The 20477-nt window shown below is 42.8% G+C and overlaps 1 protein-coding gene across 1 annotated transcript; it reads left to right on the top strand.

Annotated features, from left to right (window-relative positions):
• Positions 1 to 11809: 11809 nt before the first annotated feature.
• nr5a1a (nuclear receptor subfamily 5, group A, member 1a) lies at positions 11810 to 19563 on the top strand. Its single transcript, XM_084690196.1, has 7 exons — positions 11810 to 11960; positions 12390 to 12508; positions 12600 to 12741; positions 13540 to 14189; positions 16857 to 16976; positions 17502 to 17649; positions 18829 to 19563. Exons 2-7 carry the CDS (start codon positions 12407 to 12409, stop codon positions 19080 to 19082), a joined length of 1416 nt encoding a protein of 471 aa, XP_084546322.1. The 5' UTR covers positions 11810 to 11960; positions 12390 to 12406; the 3' UTR covers positions 19083 to 19563.
• The last annotated feature ends 914 nt before the right edge of the window (positions 19564 to 20477 follow it).

The raw sequence follows: 20477 nt of genomic DNA, 5'->3' as shown, positions 1-20477 counted from the left end.
TTGATAAGTGTTTTGAGACTACCTCAGGAAGATTATGATGCAATTTCAGGTACCTTTTCTGGCTGTTTGAAATTACTTTCCCAGTCTATACCTCTAAACCCTACGGATACTTTCAACCTGTTAATCATATATTATATATTATATCGTATAACATTTCAAGATTTACGGTGAGGTGAATTTTTGTTTTGAGGTGGAGGTTTCATGGGCTTTTCATTGAAATATATCTTATGGGTATTTTTCTACAATCATAGACTGGGGAAACAGAGTGATGTATTGCAAAGTTAAGAGAGATTAGGATTGTTCTTAGCCTTAGTGTTTTGTTGTTCGACCAAAGTGTTATGCAAAAAATCCCTCTCATGGGTTAGGGGGCTAGTTAATAGTTAAACCAAAGTTATTCGAATGAATGAAGAACCAGGATAAGAAATTAATCAACGGTGTCGGGAGAGGAGACCATCTGCTGGACAGTAGCTGGTTCCCATTCTGACCCTTTTTACTAAGACCCCTCCGTAAACCAGTGCCAGTCTCTGTAGCAGCCCCCCCTCGTCTCCTAAACCGTCCCAGAGCTCTGCTCCCAGGTACCTTCACACCCAGAGCTCTGCTCCCAGGTACCTTCACACCCAGAGCTCTGCTCCCAGGTACCTTCACACCCAGAGCTCTGCTCCCAGGTACCTTCACACCCAGAGCTCTGCTCCCAGGTACCTTCACACCCAGAGCTCTGCTCCCAGGTACCTTCACACCCAGAGCTCTGCTCCCAGGTACCTTCACACCCAGAGCTCTGCTCCCAGGTACCTTCACACCCAGAGCTCTGCTCCCAGGTACCTTCACACCCAGAGCTCTGCTCCCAGGTACCTTCACACCCAGAGCTCTGCTCCCAGGTACCTTCACACCCAGAGCTCTGCTCCCAGGTACCTTCACACCCAGCGCTCTGCTCCCAGGTACCTTCACACCCAGCGCTCTGAGCCTCAGCACATCAGCACAGGTTGGCTGGGCCCGTGGGTCTGCACACACGGGCTGGAAACCACTCACAACCGGCCCTGCTTTTCCATCCACACCACGTCTAAAAGGCTGAGTTGTGCCTTTTAGCATGGCCGGCTTTGACCCGTCTAGAGGTGGGTCATTTCTCTTTAGTCCGACTGGTCAGTCTGATCAGTTTGGGGCTTGCTTATGAATTCAGACTGGGCTGATGGGCTGCCTGTTCTCTGTGGCTTGCACATCATCCGTGACAGGTATGCGCACGGTTAAAGAGCCGCACAGACCCATTGGTTTTTATTTACGACGTCTGAGATTTCAACCACTTGAAGTGTCTTTTTGAAGTGCTCAAGTAGCCGTTTCACACACGTACGTTGTTGGAAACTTTGACGAAATGCAGTCCTTGCAACGACTCTCTTTTTAGCGCGCCGCGGGGAGGTTGGAGACATGACCATGACCATGGCCATGGCCAGGTGCCCCCTCCCGGCGTGCTGCTCTCTCTGGTCCTCCTGGGCCTGCATCGAAACAGGGTAAAGTAAGTGTGATGTATTGCATTCAGGAGTTACTCAGTGATCACTATGCTGATGTAATGGTAGGATTTGTAGTTTTGTTAGAATTCAGGACGTTGGAAGTCCTTTGTAGAACGCGTTTTAAGTTTTTTTCTTGTTGTTGTTTATTTTTTATTTTTCTTTCGTTTATTTCCACCAAAAGGGGGTGTCGCTTGGGGAGTTTTTGTTCGCAAGCTTGCAGGGCAGATTTTTCTGGAGGTGTTTAGAGAGAAATATGGCAGATAATGGAGAGGGGTGCAGGACATGCGATTGGTCAGATCAGTTTATTACGAGCCATGCCATCATGGGAGTGCCATGTCTTTCCCTCTCTGGGGATAAAGTGACCATGTGATTAGACGGTCACCGATGCGAATGGTCTACTCTCTCAGGAGTCGTGCATGCCAGTCAACCGTCCATGTCTGGCGTCTGTCCGTGTCTCATGCAGCGATAGTACATGCAGCGATAGCACAGCCATCTCCTCTCCCCCCAGCCTCGCCCTCACTTTCACCAATGCAGTGTACTGTTTGTCATTTATTTTCAGTCGGCCACATTTTCATAATACGTTTTTTTGGGGAGGTTTTGTAAAAAGAAAAGGAAAAAAAAACGTTGTCATGTTTACCCTTGTAGTTTGTTTGTGACTGTTTCGGTTTATTGTTGTTTTGGAGTGAAGATGATCATTTGCTTGAATTTTTTTGATCTATTGTTGTTGGATGTTGGAGGTGATTATACTATAAGAACTCATTCCCTTAAACACACTGTACCCCCCAAGTGTTTGGGGGTTTGCCAACTTACATACGGTCACCGGTATAAGTAACAACAACCTGTTACTGATTTCCTGCCTGCTTTTAGTTGTCATGGACGGGATACTGCACCCAGAGTCATTGAACCCAGAGTGAGGTGTGGACGTGGTCATTCTCAGTGTCAACCTGATTAAGATGGAGCAGTGGCCCTTTTCCTGGGCTGGTCGCAGCATGTTTTTCTCCTAAACTCAGGGAACAGTACTTTTTAGGAACCATGTTTGACGGGCCAGTTCCTGGGCTGCTCTTTCGGCAGTAGAGTAGTTTATCAGTCCTAGAGGCCTAACAACATGAGCAGGCTTCCTAGGTCACCCCAAGTGTCACCCCACTACCTTACCGCCACCATTGTGTTGACCACGCTTGTGTCCTGAATATGTTATAAAGATTCTTGATGATTTTTTGGGGTAACTTTATTTTAATTTTTTTAATGATGTGTATTAACAGATCATGAATATGTCGATTGCAATTTCTATACTGAAACTACCTCTTTTTGTTATGTCATCGGGTTGCTTACTTTCACATACGTACACCTTTTATAATTCTTATTTATTGGTTTCATTGAACCAATGTTCTGTTATTCTGTGTATCTTGCTTCATGCAGTGACCTCTCTCACAAGCGCTGTTATCGTCTTTCCTTTTTTTTTTTTTTTTTTTTTTCTTGCAAAAATACGTTGCCTCATGTTCCGTGCTACCTCAGGCCAAACTGACGGTTAACCCTTTCAAGGGCGGGCCTCACGCTGGCCACTCTGACCGTTTACTCACTCTCTCAGTCATCAGTGAGACCATTTACCACACAGGTCCTCTACTGTTCAGGTATAACTGACCATCTTTCTCTAGCACATTTCTCATGCCATCCATTTATTTTCCAAGGACCCTCTCTCCTTTTTGATTGGTTAGATTTGTTTTCTTTTTCCACACCCTGTTATGATCAGTTCAATACCAGAGATTTCCAGTGGGAGTGAATGTACTGTGTATGTATTCACTTGTATTCCTAGGTAGTATTCATAAATGGAAGTGATCTTATGGCTGTTACCATCATGCTTATTTTTCCGTGTGAACAATTGTGAGTGCATCCTATTAATGTGTGCTATAAACTTTACCTCAATGTGTTCATCCTCTGGCCCAATGGTTTTGTATTATTTCCTGTTATGTATTAACATATTTGTCAAGATAATGTACCAAACAATCTATAAATGGAGTGTAAAATTGGGGTTAAATAATCAGTATCATGTTTGAAAACTCCAATGCTGCTTGTGAATGATTATCAGTTAGAATGTAATAGTGTTCTGAATGTAATTGACTGTTTACATGCTTTCCCTTTAGCCACCTGACTGACTCACTTTGCAGAGAGCCAGTGTTCTTCATCAAGTATTAAACCAACTGTCTGTCACCGAGTGAGTCGGTTGATTTCAGGAAGAACTTGGTGTCATCTCCCTAAGTGTTACATCGGTGTTATAAATCATTCAGACAGGTCCGTCATCTCAGAGCTAACGGTGGGAAATATTAGATCAGTGGAAGAGCAGTAAAATCATTGAATATATCTCAGGGAATAACTTGTTACAGATTTCCACTGCCTAATACTGCTTGTCGTGTTTCTCAACAAGTTCACGAGGAGCTCTCTCCTCTAGTTACTTTAACTACCTGTGAAGAATGAGATCCATATGTGTTTAAAAGCATGTTTAGAATGTTTTAGGACTTGAAACCAAATAAATGTGAACGTTATGCAACTGTTTCTTTGTCCCGAGTTTTCATTGTTTTTAATCTATCTTTCACATTTCATTTTTGCGAAAACCATTTGGATTATTTATAATTGGTGATACAACCACTTTAGATTGAATTCCAATTTCAAGGGCCACAAACACATCATGGTTGGTTTTTGGACATGGAAACACAAAGTAAAGCACTGATAAATGAGCAGGTAATCCAGCTACTGATGAATACATGGCTTCTGTTACTTGATCAAAGGCGTGATTGGAATGAGCTAATGAAAGCACATGCATATACTTACATTACATCTGTAATACCTGCAAATGTGCCTTTTTCTGCACTTTGGTTGAGATCCTGTTGTGCCAAAGTTGTGTTGGATTGCACCCACAAAACTGGTTGATGGTGCACTGTAACACTATATTTGTGAAATGATTGGTGCACTGTAGTTGAGAGTTGTATTGTTTACTGTGCCCGGAAGCTGCAATGTGGTCAATTTGCCAGGTAAATACAGGCTGTTCTTTAACTCTGAGCACTGATGTACTGTTAGATATGCAAATAAAAATTCTGATCCTTGATTTTTAGTTTTACTTTTTAATGTTTGTCACTTAAATTAATAGTAAATGTAAAATGTGGCATACCTGAATAGGACACAAACAAAGCACAGATGATGTTGATTATTTCAGTGAAATGAGAAAGAAATTTCACTCACTGTGGTATAATGTATTAATTGAGCAATAAGCTAAGCAAATGTCCTTGCCATTTAAAAAACTGTCCTGGTCTTGAAATGAATACAACCCTGTGCTTGGTCACTATTTCTCCCAATGAATGTATCGGTGCTTTTCATGATGTCCTTGCTTTAGTGAGATTTAACCTTAATGTGACACACACACCTACACCTTACGCACACGTGCACACACATTCTGGTCCTGTTCCGAGCATTCCGGAGGGGGTAGAGAGATGTGGCTGTCAGAGGGGGCTACTGCTTGCCTCATGAGGGTGAACCTGGCCAGTACAGGACCATGACAACATGAGGCAGCACTTATCTCTCCAAGGCTAGCCCGAGAAGCTTCTGACAAGCTGTTCTGACACCAAGCCCTCTCCTCTCACAGAATCCTCACCCTCCTTGACCCCCCCCCCCCCACCCACTCTCAGGTCCACTCAAGGCTGCCCCTCCCCCCTCCATCCGGGAAGGGGTGTCTATTTTAAAGGGGTAGTGAGTTATGAATTAGTACAGAAGGAGCTGGTGGAGAAAGGGGCTACTTAGCCTACTGTAAAAGGTTGTACCAATATCAATATCAAACACCAATATCTGCATGAGAACTTGTCTCCTCAGGGCCCCAGCAGGTGAAGAGGCTGGCTGGCTGGCAGCTGTGGAGGGGAGGGTTTGTCTGCAGGGTTTTTTGGGGGGGTCTTTTTTCCTCCGATGTTTTGGGTCTTGGGTGGCATACTGCAGCGGAAGTACACCCAACCTTCTGAACTTGTCTTATCCCAACCCAAAGTCCAAGATCCTCTTTCTTTTGGGAGGTTAGGTAAACACATAAACACATCGTCTTAGCTGATATAGAGACCGCAGTACCTCGGAACCACAGAGGGAGAGCGCTTACTTTCATTGAGGAGCATAGACAACCTATGGCAGAAACTCGGCTAGGTTTGCTTCTGTTAATTCAAACTCAGTCCTGCTATTGCTAGTTATTTTTTAATTTAATCTAAATTAATTTTACTGTCACTGCGCAAGTATGAAGCCAATTTACTCCCTACTCTGATTTCAAGAAAGAGCATCCAATTCAGAAAGTGTCCTTCCCACAAGGTAATGAGATATGATAATATAATAACATTCATTTATTTAATCGGATGCTTTTACACAAAGTGATGTAGGGGGAACTTTAACCTGGAACCATATGATCTGCAGTCTGCTATTGAGCTATATCATACCTGTTAGTTGAGAAAAAGGTCAAAACAACTTATTTACTCAGAAAGTAAAGAGTAATTTAGAAATGCCATCATTTAGAGCCACAATGACAAATATAAAGTAAATGGAAGAGCAATCAGCTACTTTAATGAATATACATTTGAATTAATAGCAAATTAACACCAAAACAAATTCAACACAGTATTGATGATACTGATTGATTTCTTTTCAAGCTCAATGAATGGGCTCATGAGGGAGAGGAGAGACCGAGAGATAAAAGAGAGATAAAGGGAGAAAGATAAAGAGAGCGATAAAAAGAGAGAGTGAGCGAGGGAGGGAGAGAGAGATAGAGAGAGGGAGAAAGAGAGAGAATTTCGGGAGCATGAAGGAAATGGCACATGCATCAGAGAAATGTGAGGGAACAAGGTTAGAACCTTCTGGAAGCGTGTCAGTTGGGGGAGGTTGAGGAATGGTTGGTGTGTTATCGGCGGCTGGTTTGGAGTAGTGCATCAGGGTCAAGGGAATAAGATGAGAGGACGCCTCCAATGAGAGGAGGGGATTTGGGGGGAAGAGGGGGGAGAGGACCACACCTGGTGAAGGCACGCTTCAAGAGTGTGGTGGACAGGACTGAAACCACTCAGACCAGAAAGTGGATAGTGACAGGTCTGTCCAGTCATAGCTGCAAGATTCAACTCTGTCGTGTTTTTTTGTTGTTGTAAATAACCATTTGGAGTAGTAACACATCGTTTCGATTGACCAATTTCTATTGATCCAATAATAAACGAAAAGGTGCAGAATGAGGCAGTACCGTTTGCAGTACATTTCTATCTTTCAGAAAATATCAAAGTATCTCTATTATTTCAATGAATGTTTAGTTCAATTAAAAATACCTTGCGTAAATGTTCCATTAATTATTTTCCACATTGATTTCTGAGGGATAAAAGCAAGTATAGTTTTGAAAGCATAATGGCTATCCAGTAGATAGTGTTAACCTTGAATGTGAATAGGATTCTGGCAGGAGGCTTACATTTGAACATCTGCTGGTGTCCAGATAATCATTTGAAGACAGTCTATCAGCACCATGCTCTTAAATGCCAACAGAATTTTCAATAAAGTCTCATATCAAACTAAAAGTGATATGCCCACTCTTCCCATGGCCAGGACATGCATTGAGAGAAAACAAATGGCAGGTTGTTTAAGTTTTTGTCTGTGGTTTTATAACAAAATGCAGGCAAATAAAACGATGGAAGACTTCAAGATGTGTCTCCAAATTCTGGGAGTAGAGTTTTGGTCAAGGACAGTTTCAGATGGTTTGGCATGGTGGACAGTAATAATATCTGTACTGTGAGTTTTCAGCTATATTTATTTCAGACAATGACAGTCCATATGAACTGTCTCATTTCGTATACAAAGATGTGATCCTTCAGAAAAAGATCTAGACACAAGAGAAGACACTCTAAATACACTGCTAACAGTTGTATATGGGGTTGAGAACAATCATTTCATGTAAAAAATTATAACAACGATACAAATACAGTTAATGCATCATCTTCAGAGAATCATATCCAATTGTACCAATTTGTGGCCAAGATGCCTGACTACATGATGTTCTGTATAGCAGAATGCTGGGGGTGTTCAGTATTATAAGGTCTGAAGAATTGACATCTCTTGGAAGGCGATGACAGAGCAAGCTTGTGAATAGAACTACACAGCAACAATAAAACGTTAATGCTATCCCATTGAGTGGTCACAACAACTCTGACTATACCGAAATGACTATAGATACAGTGATATATTTAAGTGCAAGGTTGCAATTGAGTTCAACCTTGTGGGAGTCTGACAACGGATCTCCATTGTTGCAGCACACAAAGCTCAGATCTCAATAGGGCACTGATGGGGAACATGGCTGTATTATTTCAGGAATCAGCCAAGGGCAAAAAAAAACGGCAGTGGAGTGTTGTGTTTCTCTGTCAGCACCGCACACCTCCTAGCCCAAGGATTCTGCAAGGTTTGGTGTTGAAGTACTGAGAAGCATTTGAACTGGCTGTCAATATTGCCGCTTCGGTTTGTCTTTGATCACTCTTAAATGTCTTCATTCAAGGAGATGCTTTTTTTCCACGGGGGAGATTTGAACCTGAGATTCATTAATCAGCTGTCGTACTGGATGCTCTGCCTATGAGCTATGCCCATCCCTCTACTTATGCCTCCTTGACAGCTTGGCTGTTCTCATGGAGTATATGTAAACAATATATGTTCCACATAGCATGGTTGATCCACAAACCTAATGCGTAGGCTAAACCAGCAGAGGGCATGCCTCAAACAGAGCCATGATTAAAACAGTCTCAACCAAAATCCCACCAAACTGGACTATACGATTGTGGTCGAAACAGTTTATCGCAATGAATTGAAAGAATATTTTTAGAGACTATTCTTTGTACCAAGAAATGTATACAATCAATATGATTGTCATCTTTGACCTTGTGGTATGACACACAGGGAAGCCCCTGGCCTTCTCTTGCTTTCTGGGGATTCTAGTGTCGCCTTCCCATGTTCCATCCCCCCCATGTTCCATCCCCCCCATGTTCCATCCCCCCCATGTTCCATCCCCCGTCTAAGTGTTTTGTTCTGTTGTTTTTGTTCTGCAACCTTGCACAAGGACAGGCTGAAGACTGATGTATAGACTGTTTGATTTCCTTCTTGACATTAAAAAAGCATGAAAAGGAGGGCACTGCTTGCTGAAATCTCTATATTTCTTCTTGGTTACAAGGTCATTCAGCTTTTAAACTACTGGACGAATAAAAAAGTTCAGTAAATGAAACACATTTTCTTTCAGTATTTGGTATTGTTCCATTCACCTTATACTTGATCCTTGTCAGATTTGAACATACACCTTAGTCATCATTAAATTTCCTTTTTCCTTCTTTTATAAAAAAATATTGGTTATGTGTTAAGAGTAAATGTTTCGGTTCTTTTTATAAATTCATCTGGAGGTTTTGCTATATGCTTGACAAAATCGGAAAAAAAAGTTTGTATTTGTAGCTGTACAACAGGTCATACATAATAACCCTAAAGCATGTGTAACTTTCACCCAAAGCGGATTCTGCCGCTGCAGCAAAAAACGGCAGAGGAGGGCACAGTGTGAAAAATGTAAACGGCCAAGTCAAAACAACGAGCGAGCTCCAATCCCGCTCTCTATTTATTGTACAAATATATCTGCTCGACAGAGACAGAGCATGTCTGATGCTGGGGCTCCACAGGTCCCTAGCCACAGCACACTTGCAAAACAAATGCGTGCTGGAGACAAACAATAGATAGGCCATATTTCTCTGCATCATTGACAGGTGACCTGTCTGATGTCTCCTAGACCCTCCTCCTGTGGCCCATGCTGCCGTCCATCTCTGCACGGGAGGCTGCCTGTTTGTTTTCTGCCCCTCGCCTTTAACAAACGGATGTGCAGATAGCCCTATCAGAGACCTTGCAGGGCCAACACTGCCCCACTATCCTTCATGTAAGGAGGTCAGGGGTGAAATAGATTGATAGGTACTGGAGGTGTCGACTCAGCAAGTTGAAGCTGAACGGGTGAACCAGTCAGGCATATATTGATGATGCAACTGCTAAATGTTGTTGTGTAATGGGTAATTACAGCAAATGTGCAATTGTGAAAATGTGATCATACTTTTGATTTGATCATACCTTTGATGAATTAAAACGCTGAATGCAATGAAATAAACCAGTGGCGATTTTAGACCCTTTTTAGGGGTAATCAAGCACCCCTACATTTCATCTCAGCATCCCAAAACATTATAATATGAAATAAAATAAAAAATATGAAAATATAAATGATTATTGTTTATTATAATTTGATGCTTGTAGTTCATGAAGAAAGGGACATCCTTAGTTTTTTAATTCATTCAATATTTTGCATAATAATACATAAATGAATTAATTGTTATCCAGTGAAATTAGGGATTTATTAGCAAGGGGGTTTAGCACTTTTGCAAGGCACTATATTCTCATTGGGGGCAGAGCACCCCTAGAAGTCTGATCCTAGAATCGTCCCTGAAATAAACGAAGCAAGCTCCTGTTTATCAGTGTAAGGAATTCACAAACTAATTTGTGGTTTTTGCATGGCCTCAGCTATGCAGACTATTGATAACATTAGACAAAAAAAGCTATAGTGGTAACACCATAAATGAAAGCTGGTCTTGGTTTAGTCTTGCGTGTCCTTCAAATAGGGAGCCCTTTCTGTAATCTCAGTCTTGTCTCATTGTTTATACAGTAAATCATATCTACAATAATGTAAATTTCAATTCCTTCTACAGTAGCCTACAAACTGACCGTTCACCATAAGAAGTTATTCACTTCACACTCAGCAAAATCTTAAGATTCAAAATCATCCACACTTCTTAAAATGTAATGTCACTTCAGTTATTGCACGTCTTCCGTCCCCATATTCATTTAGAACCACTTAGAACGTCCTTCAAAGTGTTTTCCAAATTAGATATCAGTACTATCTAATAGTATCTATCCAGGCACATAAAATGACTAAGCTTTAAAGGGTTAATACGTGGTAAGTAAGTGTGCAGTATATATGAATCCATGATGCAAATATATGGATCGTTTTCCTCATTCTACTCTATACTGGCGTCACGACCATAACCGTTTATTATGGCATAACTGTGCGCAACGTTCTGGAGACAGAGCGCATCACCGGCTCCGTAGATGTCACATGATTTTGACTACCAATGAGAACTTTTGTGGTCTAACTTTTTGATCAAGAGGGCAGAGTAACGAGAGCGCCATGGGCATTAGTAGTTGGCGATGAACAACATCCCGTGCCGTTTTCAATCAGGCATATAATTATTTTATTGGTCAAGCTTTTCTATACGTCGTTTAATATATTATATCTTTGGTTGTTTGTTTATTTACCGGGGCATAGTGTCAGCAGCTTGAAAGGAACCGAATGTTGGGAGACAAGGTAAGTCGCGATAAATCCGCTTGGGTTTTTTTCTATTCAATTATCGCATCTTAATTTTAATAAAATATGACTAGGCTACGTTTAATCTTATAGCATTTTAATACAGACTATCAGTTCACATATTAGTTACATTAGACAAATTATATAGCCTTACTGTATCGTCCCAGGCCTATCGGAAATTGTGGATACAGCTTTTCAAAGACTGTGTATTTCCGTTAAATAAGATATTCAGTGGTATCATAGAGTTTACGAATAGAATAGGCCTAGTATAATAGGACTACATTTGATATATGCAAAGACAAAATTAATCAATTTAATCATATAAATTACTTTTAAAAAATGAATAAATATGAATTGCATAAATATACACGTCCAATACATTTTTTCAAATAGGCCAAACAATACGGTGATATTAATCTGAACTAAAAGGAACGAAATTATTTATTTTTTAAAGGGAAACACGTTATGCATTTTGTTTTTATTAATGCTATTCTACTAATACTGATTTATAATAATTATTACGGTCAGGCCTATCATTTGCATTATTATCAAAAAATGTTTATTAACTATAATAGTAACATAAATTAGTAATAATAATGATTACTATAAAACTAACTAGTAAGATACATAAAATACCAGCCTAAAGAAACCATTTGATACATAACAAAAATAAAATCCACCTACTCGATTTATAGCCTACAATGTAGACGGCTGGGCTATTGTCCATGGTAGCCCTATTCGTTATAAATCGCTAAAGCTACATGTAGGCGATGTAATACTGTCGATAAAAAAAACAAACATACATCATAGGCTGTTTTTCTCAAGAGGGGGTTGCATCTATCACCCATTGGCTATATAGAGGTGGTGAGAACCTTGAGGAGAGGGACATGTGTGTATTTCGAAGAGCATGCTGTATGCGCACGGGTTGGGAACCATCGAGAAACACTTGGAAGTGACCACTGCTGAACCTTGAATGATGCAGGGATTATAAAACTTCATCGCCTTTTTATTCACCTCGGATTAAGAGCGATTGAGAGAGTATTTGTCTGAAGGTATTATTTGCAAAGCTCTATTTGGATCTCATTATCTTATGTCTCAAAATAGGTGTTTTTCGTGTCCTGAAATATGTTGTGATATTTGGAGTGACAAATAAGACATAGCCTACCGTGAAATAATTTAATCTGACCATAATATATCAGCAAACCACGCGCTAAAATGCTCCTATTTCAAGGTCTGAAATATTTTCCCTCCAATATAACCAATTTTGCTTCGCATTCAGTTGGCAAAAAAAGAAAATAAACTACATGATTTGACCGAATATTTTAATAATCACGCTAGGTAATAAGCCGTGACGTTCAGTAAAATGAGTAGTCTATTGAACATATTTGATCAAATGATCATGAGTGCCTAGTCAACAATTATTCGTTTAATGTATAAAAAAAATATGTCATGCTTTCTCATCGCTCGTTTTTGTAAAACAGGTGTCTCATTAAAGGTAATGGAATACACGTATGACGAAGATTTGGAAGAACTCTGTCCTGTTTGTGGAGACAAGGTCTCTGGATACCATTACGGACTCCTCACCTGTGAGAGTTGTAAGGTATAACATTAAATTCGTATTTAACCTCCATTAGTCATAATTTTGGCAGTTTGGCAAACAAAGACCAACAGTCTACCTCTATATCTTTCAGGGTTTCTTCAAGAGGACTGTCCAAAATAACAAGAGGTACACATGTTCGGAAAACCAAGAGTGCAAAATAGACAAAACGCAACGAAAGAGATGTCCCTTCTGTCGATTTCAGAAATGCCTGAATGTTGGAATGAGATTAGAAGGTATGACTACCGATTTTCTATTACAATGTCATTAATTGTTCCTTTATATAGGCCATTCAAGTCGTTCGCTGTGGGGGTCTTCAACATTTTTAAATGAAAATTGATTTGTGTTTTCATTTTCCCAATATGACTGAAAAAGGTATGGTAAACTAATTATTTTTTTCTTGTTGTAATCTCGTGGGAATTATACGACTTTATATACGATCTTGGGCAATAGGAACGGAATATTATTATATAATTTTATTTTCAAACCAAAAATCTACAGGTTTTTTGATTATAGCTTTCTTAGTGCAAACTTATTTCAGTATAAGTGTATTACTAAGTGCGCTAAGACCGGCCATTGGTTCAACAACAGGCCTATGTTTAACGAAATGAGCACAGTTTTTCACAGGAAGCATTGTAAAAAATAGGCTATATAAAAATGACACAATGTTGCCAATTTATGGAACTCCAAGATCGACTTAACTTTCAGAGGATGCATTTTACATGAACAAATAGGCCTACGTGTGGTCTATAATCGTGAACAAGAAAAAAATCTGCTTTTTCAATAGACTGTAGAGAGTAGAGCAGTGGAACAGACCTCTGCCAAGAAGAAATACATGGCTGAATTTAGATTGTTTGCACACTTGGTTTTGACTGTGTGTGTATTGTTAGTTCCCATCCACCTTTGAAGGATATCTATTGTAAAATGTGTACGTGTTCCTTAATTAGTGTTCTTTTAAGTCTTTTTTTACAAGATTTATCCAGAACACAGTTTCTTACCCCAGACTTTTTAACTGATGTTCCCTTTTCTGGCAGCGGTTCGTGCGGACCGCATGCGTGGGGGCAGGAATAAGTTTGGCCCCATGTACAAGCGAGATAGAGCCTTAAAGCAGCAGAAGAAAGCTTTGATACGTTCCAACGGCTTCAAGCTGGAGTCGGCTCCACCAGCGGCCTCCCCCATACAGACTAACTACGGCTTCACAGGCACCCTGCATGGCCTCCCCACCATCTCCAAAGGCCTCCTGTCCTCAACTCCAACCTCCATCAGCCCCACAGACTATGAAACTAACCTCTACATACCGCCGTCCCTGGGTGTGGCCATGCAGACCCATGGGCCTTTGCCCAACCAGTACCAGTACCCAGCCTACCCCAGCAGGCCCATCAAGTCCGAGTGCACTGACCACTACACTAGCTCCCCAGAGTCTCTGATAGGGTACCCCTTCCAGGATGTCTACCCTTCTGGCTCCCCCCCCAGCGTGCCTCCCCTGGTGATGGAGCTGCTCCGCTGTGACCCAGACGAGCTGGCCGTCCAGAGCAAGATTGTTGCCCACCTGCAGCAGGAGCAGAGCGGGCGCGGGCGTCAGGAGAAGCCCAGCACCTTCAGCCTGATGTGCCGCATGGCAGACCAGACTCTCTTCTCAATCGTGGAGTGGGCCAGGAGCTGCATTTTTTTCAAGGAGCTGAAGGTAAGGTTCCAGAAAGACAACAAATCAACTGTACTCAGCCCCCACTATCGAATGACCATAATAACCGTGTCTCTGTAATTAATGATATTGAAAGCTTTATGAAGGATTTTCCGATAGAGGGGGGATTGAGAGTTGAAAAAAAAAGACAGTTTCGATTCTATCAGAAAGTATGTTCTCACATCTGGGTGAATGCAACGCTTAAGTCCACGGTGCAATGTGTCAATCGTGACAGATTGCTGGCATTTTGTCTGGGCTCTCTTGTTCCGGAACGATCCACTCAAACAGGGTGGCCGTCGAGTAGACACGGTGGTTGTGTCCATCTTCCTCAGGGTAACGATTTGAGATGCATCACTCCTCACGGCCGCTACGCCTCCCACGCACAGTGTCTTTGTCAAGTGAGCGGTGTAATTGAGTTGTGCCAAACTGTCCCATATTATTTATTGTCCAGGTCAATTTAGACCAAGCCTCTGAGGACAGACAAATCAATGGAGTCGTGAAGAGTATGCAGTTTATGTACTGAGGAGTTGTGTTGTTAGGAAAGAGGAGGAACAATGCTATTGTTCCTCACCACACTCTCTGACACTACCACGAGAGAAAGCACGGTTATGAATTGGAAAACAGTTATTGGCTTTTGTGCGACATTGAGCTTTCAGAGAGAAATCTCACCATACTACATCTCAAAGCTACCTAGTCTCCAATTGTGTTTTTCCCCAAAAGCTTGTGTCAGAAACAACGAGTCCATTGTGATGATGGTGTTATATGTAACTCTCACAGGGACTATTACATTGTATTGTCTGGGGATATGCCAGAGAAATGTTGACAATTTACAGCTTCCACTCATTGTGTGCTGGTTCTGCAAGAAGCTTAACAAATTGTTAGTTTAGTTGTAGTTTGCTGATTTTCTGATAATCATTTCCTAAAAGATCACTTATCTATTACCTGAATACTGTTGACAAAGACCATCAGTCAAATTTCTGGAATAATGCTATATATTTTTGGGTGTATTATTTTGGACAAGAAAATTATTCCATACTGTAAAGGCCCCACTGGAACTCTGCACAGATTTGCTTCAGGCATTTTTTGTGTGAATCACAACTGATTGTGGTCTCGTGGAAACGCACAGGACGGGAACAAAAACTGTCCTCGTTTGCCAGCAGAGCCTCCTGCAGAAAAAGCAGTTTCTATCTTAGTAATTACATTCCAGACTGACGATAACAGGGGAATGTCAACTCTTCCCAGCCCAGCTTTGTGGCTCTCATTGTTCACAAGCACAGCACTGGATGGACGTTTTGATTGATAAATCCACTGTTGAACCATCTTGTTTACTGGAGAATCAATTTTCGTTCACCATAGTTATTTGAAGCGTGTGAGTCACATGTTCTGGAACACTCGGTGTGTTATAATACATGTATAGAAGCCTGAGACACAGTATGAAGCTCACCCAGCTCAAATTGACAGCGCGTGAGTTTGCTTTCCCTCCCTACTTCCCCCACACCTGCACTGAGCCAGGATCCTAGAGGGCTTCTAGAAAAGTCTGTGTGTCTCGGATTTCCGGTGTGTTTGTTGAAGGGGGGGTGAGTCCTCCTTGAGAGGAAGTACAGTAGGTCGCTGAGACCTCCAGCTTCCTCAAATGACCCCCCCCCCCCTCTGTTTCCCCCTCCCCCCAGCCCGCTCGCCCCCCTCCCCCAGATGAAACAAGACGTTGTGTGTGGGGCTGTTGCTCCAGCAGCAAGATTGGACCTTTCCACTGGACAGATATATAGTTTCATTCAAGGGATAGTAATTCTGTCATCCCCATGCTAGATGAATGTGTGTCCAGACCTGGAGCGACGCTATTAGGGCGCCACGGCAACTCTCTGTGTGTCACCAGCTGCAGAATTACTGACTGAGTCGTCCTTCGGCCGAGAGAGTAATATGTGTTAGCTGTGAGGAAGAGACCAATCCAACCCCCCCACACGTGCACACACACACACACAAGCATACATCTAAGCACACACACACACTCACACACACACACACACACACACACACTCACACACACAAACACACACACAAGCATACACCTAAGCACACACACACACAAGCATATACCTAAGCACACACACACACACACACACACACAGTATACACGTTCCCCTCACTTATAAACACACATATATATAATAGATATATCTATATATATATATATAGATATATATATAAATATATATAGTCACTCCCCCCCATCCCCCACCTTGTGTAACGGGAATGTGCCGAGGAAGAGGAGTGTGGGGTGGGGGGAGGGCGAAGGTGAGGAGGTGGTAGAGGTCATCTATAGAGCTCGTAAATACGCCGTGATGAGACGTGCCACACTGACACAAGCCGCAGACGCTGAAGATATGGCCCCAGGACCTCAATCCCTCTCTCAGCTGTTTATGGTTGCACCATTTATCTGTCCCTGTGTGTGTTTGGGATGGGACACTATCACCTACTTGTAGATTTTAGGGGGGGGGGGGGGGGGTTTGATGTGAGATTGATGTTAGCTGGAGGTGGTAATATCAGGGTGGGGGAATTCAATTTGACATTGAATTAGAAATTTGATAGGTCCTCCCGTGCCTTAATGTTCACCTTTGCTGTGTGGAATTGGTTTGATTCAACCCTTGTCCTCATTTTTATCTCCTGTTCTAGGTGGGTGACCAGATGAAACTGCTCCATAACTGCTGGTCTGAGCTTCTGGTCCTAGATCACGTCTTCAGACAGGTGCACCATGGGAAGGATGACAGCCTGCTGTTGGTCACTGGCCAGGAGGTAAGCTCTGGGGTCTGAACCCTGCGTGTGACATCTTGGCACATTGCTTGATGACTATGCTACAAACACAATGTGAGGCCGTACCTAGTCTACCTCAGACCACAGGAAGAGTAGAACAGACAAACACAGGTGGCTGATCTTGTTTTCCTCCACATTTGGCCGCGTTTGGAGATCTCCAACACAACCAGACTAAAACCTTCCCTCAGCTGACAGGATTCAGCTTTTCGCTAGCATATGACAACGACCAGGGACAGGGGAGGACAGGGGAAGACAGGGGGGACAAGGGAGAAGCGTCTGCATCTGCCAATCTGTTGTTCTTGTACGTCTCACAAGATTGGATGGGTTATTAGAGACATGTGGAAAGAGTTGTAGCTATAAACTTGATTTAGCTAAAACCTCCCCATGTTTACATTTGGGGGTAGACCACATTGAGAGCAATATTGGTGTTCCCCCACAACAGATTAAAAAAAGATGTATCTGGCGTTTGTTGATGCTGGTGTGATTTGACCCCTGTGATGACCCCAGATGGAGCTGTCCATCATCCAGTCACAGGTGGAGATGACCCTGTCAGGCCTAATCCAGAGGGGTCAAGAGCTGGCTGGAAGACTACAGGCCCTGCAGGTGGACCGCCGAGAGATAGCCTGCCTCAAGTTCCTTCTCCTCTTCAACCCCAGTGAGTGGACCTCTTCCATGCAATATGGCAGGAGATAAGCAATGTTGTCAACATGTTGAAATGATGACTTTTGACCTCGAAAGTCAAACCCTGTATCGAATGTTGAGGGACTGTATCGTGGAATAAATTGTATTTGAGTTCCTGTGGAAACTATTTATATTGCTTTGCAGAGTGTAACTGCAGCGTGTAGATAATGAAAGGACAGGCATTTAGCAAAAGCTTTCAGTGTTGAAATTGGTTCGACTAAATGGTTTTGAGGTTCCATTTAACAGAAGTGTTTCCTTGTCAAAAAAGGTGTTATTCTGAATTCTAATTTTAAATGTCCATCCATGGCTACATACTGTATGTCTATTTATCTAGAAGGTTACCAGTGTCGTCTCAGTTGATCCTCTACCATTCCCTTAATTAAATTTGAAACTTCAATAAAAGGATAACCTCTTATATCATCCTTCAACGGCACTTTAACGATCCATAATGACTCTGACATTCACTTGATAGTCTAGCTGACATTCATGGCAGTTTCTCTGCATATGGCGGGTGTATGGATGTCGTTTCCCTTGATTCTTGGAAGCGATTGCTGTTTAGTGCCAGAAAGCACGGAACAAAAGGCTCCGGAATAATGAGAGCACTTGTCACGCGGCAGAAAATATTTGCCTTCCCTGCCGTCTGTTTCATTCTCCCGCTCACCCTCGTCTCTCTATAGCCGAGTTGGGTTTGTTGGGGCTAATTTAGTTGCCCTTAAGCTGTCTGAAAAGATAATTCAAAATATTTAATTAGTGTGTGAATGCCTGTGTTGGCAAGACTCACCTGATGCTGAATGGAAATCCATTTGAGGGCACAGCTATTGTCTTTTGTCTCATGTGCACGTACGTGTTTGTGTGCACACGCGCGCACACGCGCGCACACAAACACCCACCCACACACACATACACACACACACACACACACACCCACACAAACACCCACCCACACACACACACACACACACAATCAAGCATGCAGATCCTTTCAGTTGTCACTCCCTTTTAGATAGAGGAATTTCATCCGATCGACTTAAAAGCTTTCCGCATTTCAATCCCGATCCCAGAAACAAAAGGGGGGTGTCACGAAACATCTGCTAATTGCACCCACCATCTCGCGCCACGCGTTTACGACCGACACCTCCCTCTCTCTTTTCAGACGTGAAGCTCCTGGAGAACCAGGCGTTCGTGGAGGGGGTCCAGGAGCAGGTGAACGGAGCGCTGCTGGAGTACACCCTGTGCTCCTACCCTCAGTTCCTGGATAAGTACGGCGAGCTGGGCCAGAGACTGCCTGAGCTCCGAGCCCTCAGCACACAGGCTGAGGACTACCTGTGCTACATGCACCTGAGCGGGGAGGTACCCTGCAACAACCTGCTCATAGAAATGCTGCATGCCAAGAGAGCCTGTGTGTGAGGGGCACTCCACAGTGGGTGTGTGTGTGCGTGTGTGTGTGTGTGTGAGGGGCACTCCACAGTGGGTGTGTGTGTGTGTGTGAGGGGCACTCCACAGTGGGTGTGTGTGTGTGTGTGTGTGTGTGAGGGGCACTCCACAGTGGGTGTGTGTGTGTGTGTGAGGGGCACTCCACAGTGGGTGTGTGTGTGTGTGAGGGGCACTCCACAGTGGGTGTGTGTGTGTGTGTGTGAGGGGCACTCCACAGTGTGTGTGTGTGTGTGTGAGGGGCACTCCACAGTGTGTGTGTGTGTGTGTGTGTGTGTGTGAGGGGCACTCCACAGTGGGTGTGTGTGTGTGTGAGGGTCACTCCACAGTGTGTGTGTGTGTGTGTGTGTGTGAGGGGCACTCCACAGTGGGTGTTTTGTGTGTGTGTGTGTGAGGGGCACTCCACAGTGGGTGTGTGTGTGTGTGTGTGAGGGGCACTCCACAGTGTGTGTGTGTGTGTGTGTGTGTGTGTGTGTGAGGGGCACTCCACAGTGGGTGTGTGTGTGTGTGTGTGAGGGTCACTCCACAGTGGGTGTGTGTGTGTGTGTGTGAGGGTCACTCCACAGTGGGTGTGTGTGTGCTGGTACATGTGTGTGAGGGAGAGAGAGAGTGACAGAGAGCATTAGAGAGCATGCAGTACACATTGAAGAGGATGTGTATCATTCCGACAGAGAAGGAATGTTTGTGTGTGTGTGTTTGTGTGTGTGTGTGAGAGAGAAAGAGATAGAGTGAAAGACAGACCAAGAGCAAGAGAGAGCGAGCATTGTCCCTCTCCACAGTTAAGATAGATTCACTGAAGCTACACTGTATGTGCATGTACAGTGCATGTACATTTTTCAACTTGTGTTACTTGTGAATGTCCCATCCAAAGCTGTATGAGATAATCACGACATTTACCTTTTCACCTGTTATCTTGTCAATTCTTAGCAACATTACCAAAAATTACATGTGGGAGAAAAAATATATCACATGCTCAATATAATTTAGTTTTATCTATTTAGATATTTTCAATATGCTAATATATAAATGAAAGCGACATATTTAGTTTGAGTCACAGTTAAAGAGTTTGGCTGAGGAAGTGAAGCTAGAAGAGAGAGTGAGAGAGAGAGAGAGAGAGAGAGCGAGAGAGAGAGAGCGAGAGACTATTGTGGCACTGATGGGTGGGAGAGACTTTCAAGAAGCCATCTGTCGAAGCAGGCTTCATCTTAGAAGGAGGGAGGAGGCGAGTGGAGCCCAGGAAGAGACACACCCACAAAATGTGAGAGGGAGGATGAAATGAACAACACAGGCGTTTCCTTATTAGACGAAAACACACACACACACACACACACACACTAATAGTTATTTGTAAGTGCATGTCCTTCAGATTTC

Source organism: Hypomesus nipponensis, chromosome 24 (genome assembly GCF_054491055.1).
Source record: "Hypomesus nipponensis isolate SF chromosome 24, ASM5449105v1, whole genome shotgun sequence".
NCBI lineage: Eukaryota > Metazoa > Chordata > Actinopteri > Osmeriformes > Osmeridae > Hypomesus > Hypomesus nipponensis.
The sequence above is the reverse complement of the archived record's forward strand: the minus strand, read 5'-3'. Positions and strand labels throughout refer to the sequence as shown.

What these genes read in the sequence shown, in the direction of transcription:
- nr5a1a (XM_084690196.1), top strand. Translation starts at nt 12,407, where the DNA reads ATGGAATACACGTATGACGAAGATTTGGAAGAACTCTGTCCTGTTTGT. An exon ending in TCACCTGTGAGAGTTGTAAG is followed by an intron (nt 12,509 to 12,599) that starts GTATAACATTAA and finishes TATATCTTTCAG; the next exon opens with GGTTTCTTCAAGAGGACTGT. An exon ending in TTTTTTTCAAGGAGCTGAAG is followed by an intron (nt 14,190 to 16,856) that starts GTAAGGTTCCAG and finishes CTCCTGTTCTAG; the next exon opens with GTGGGTGACCAGATGAAACT.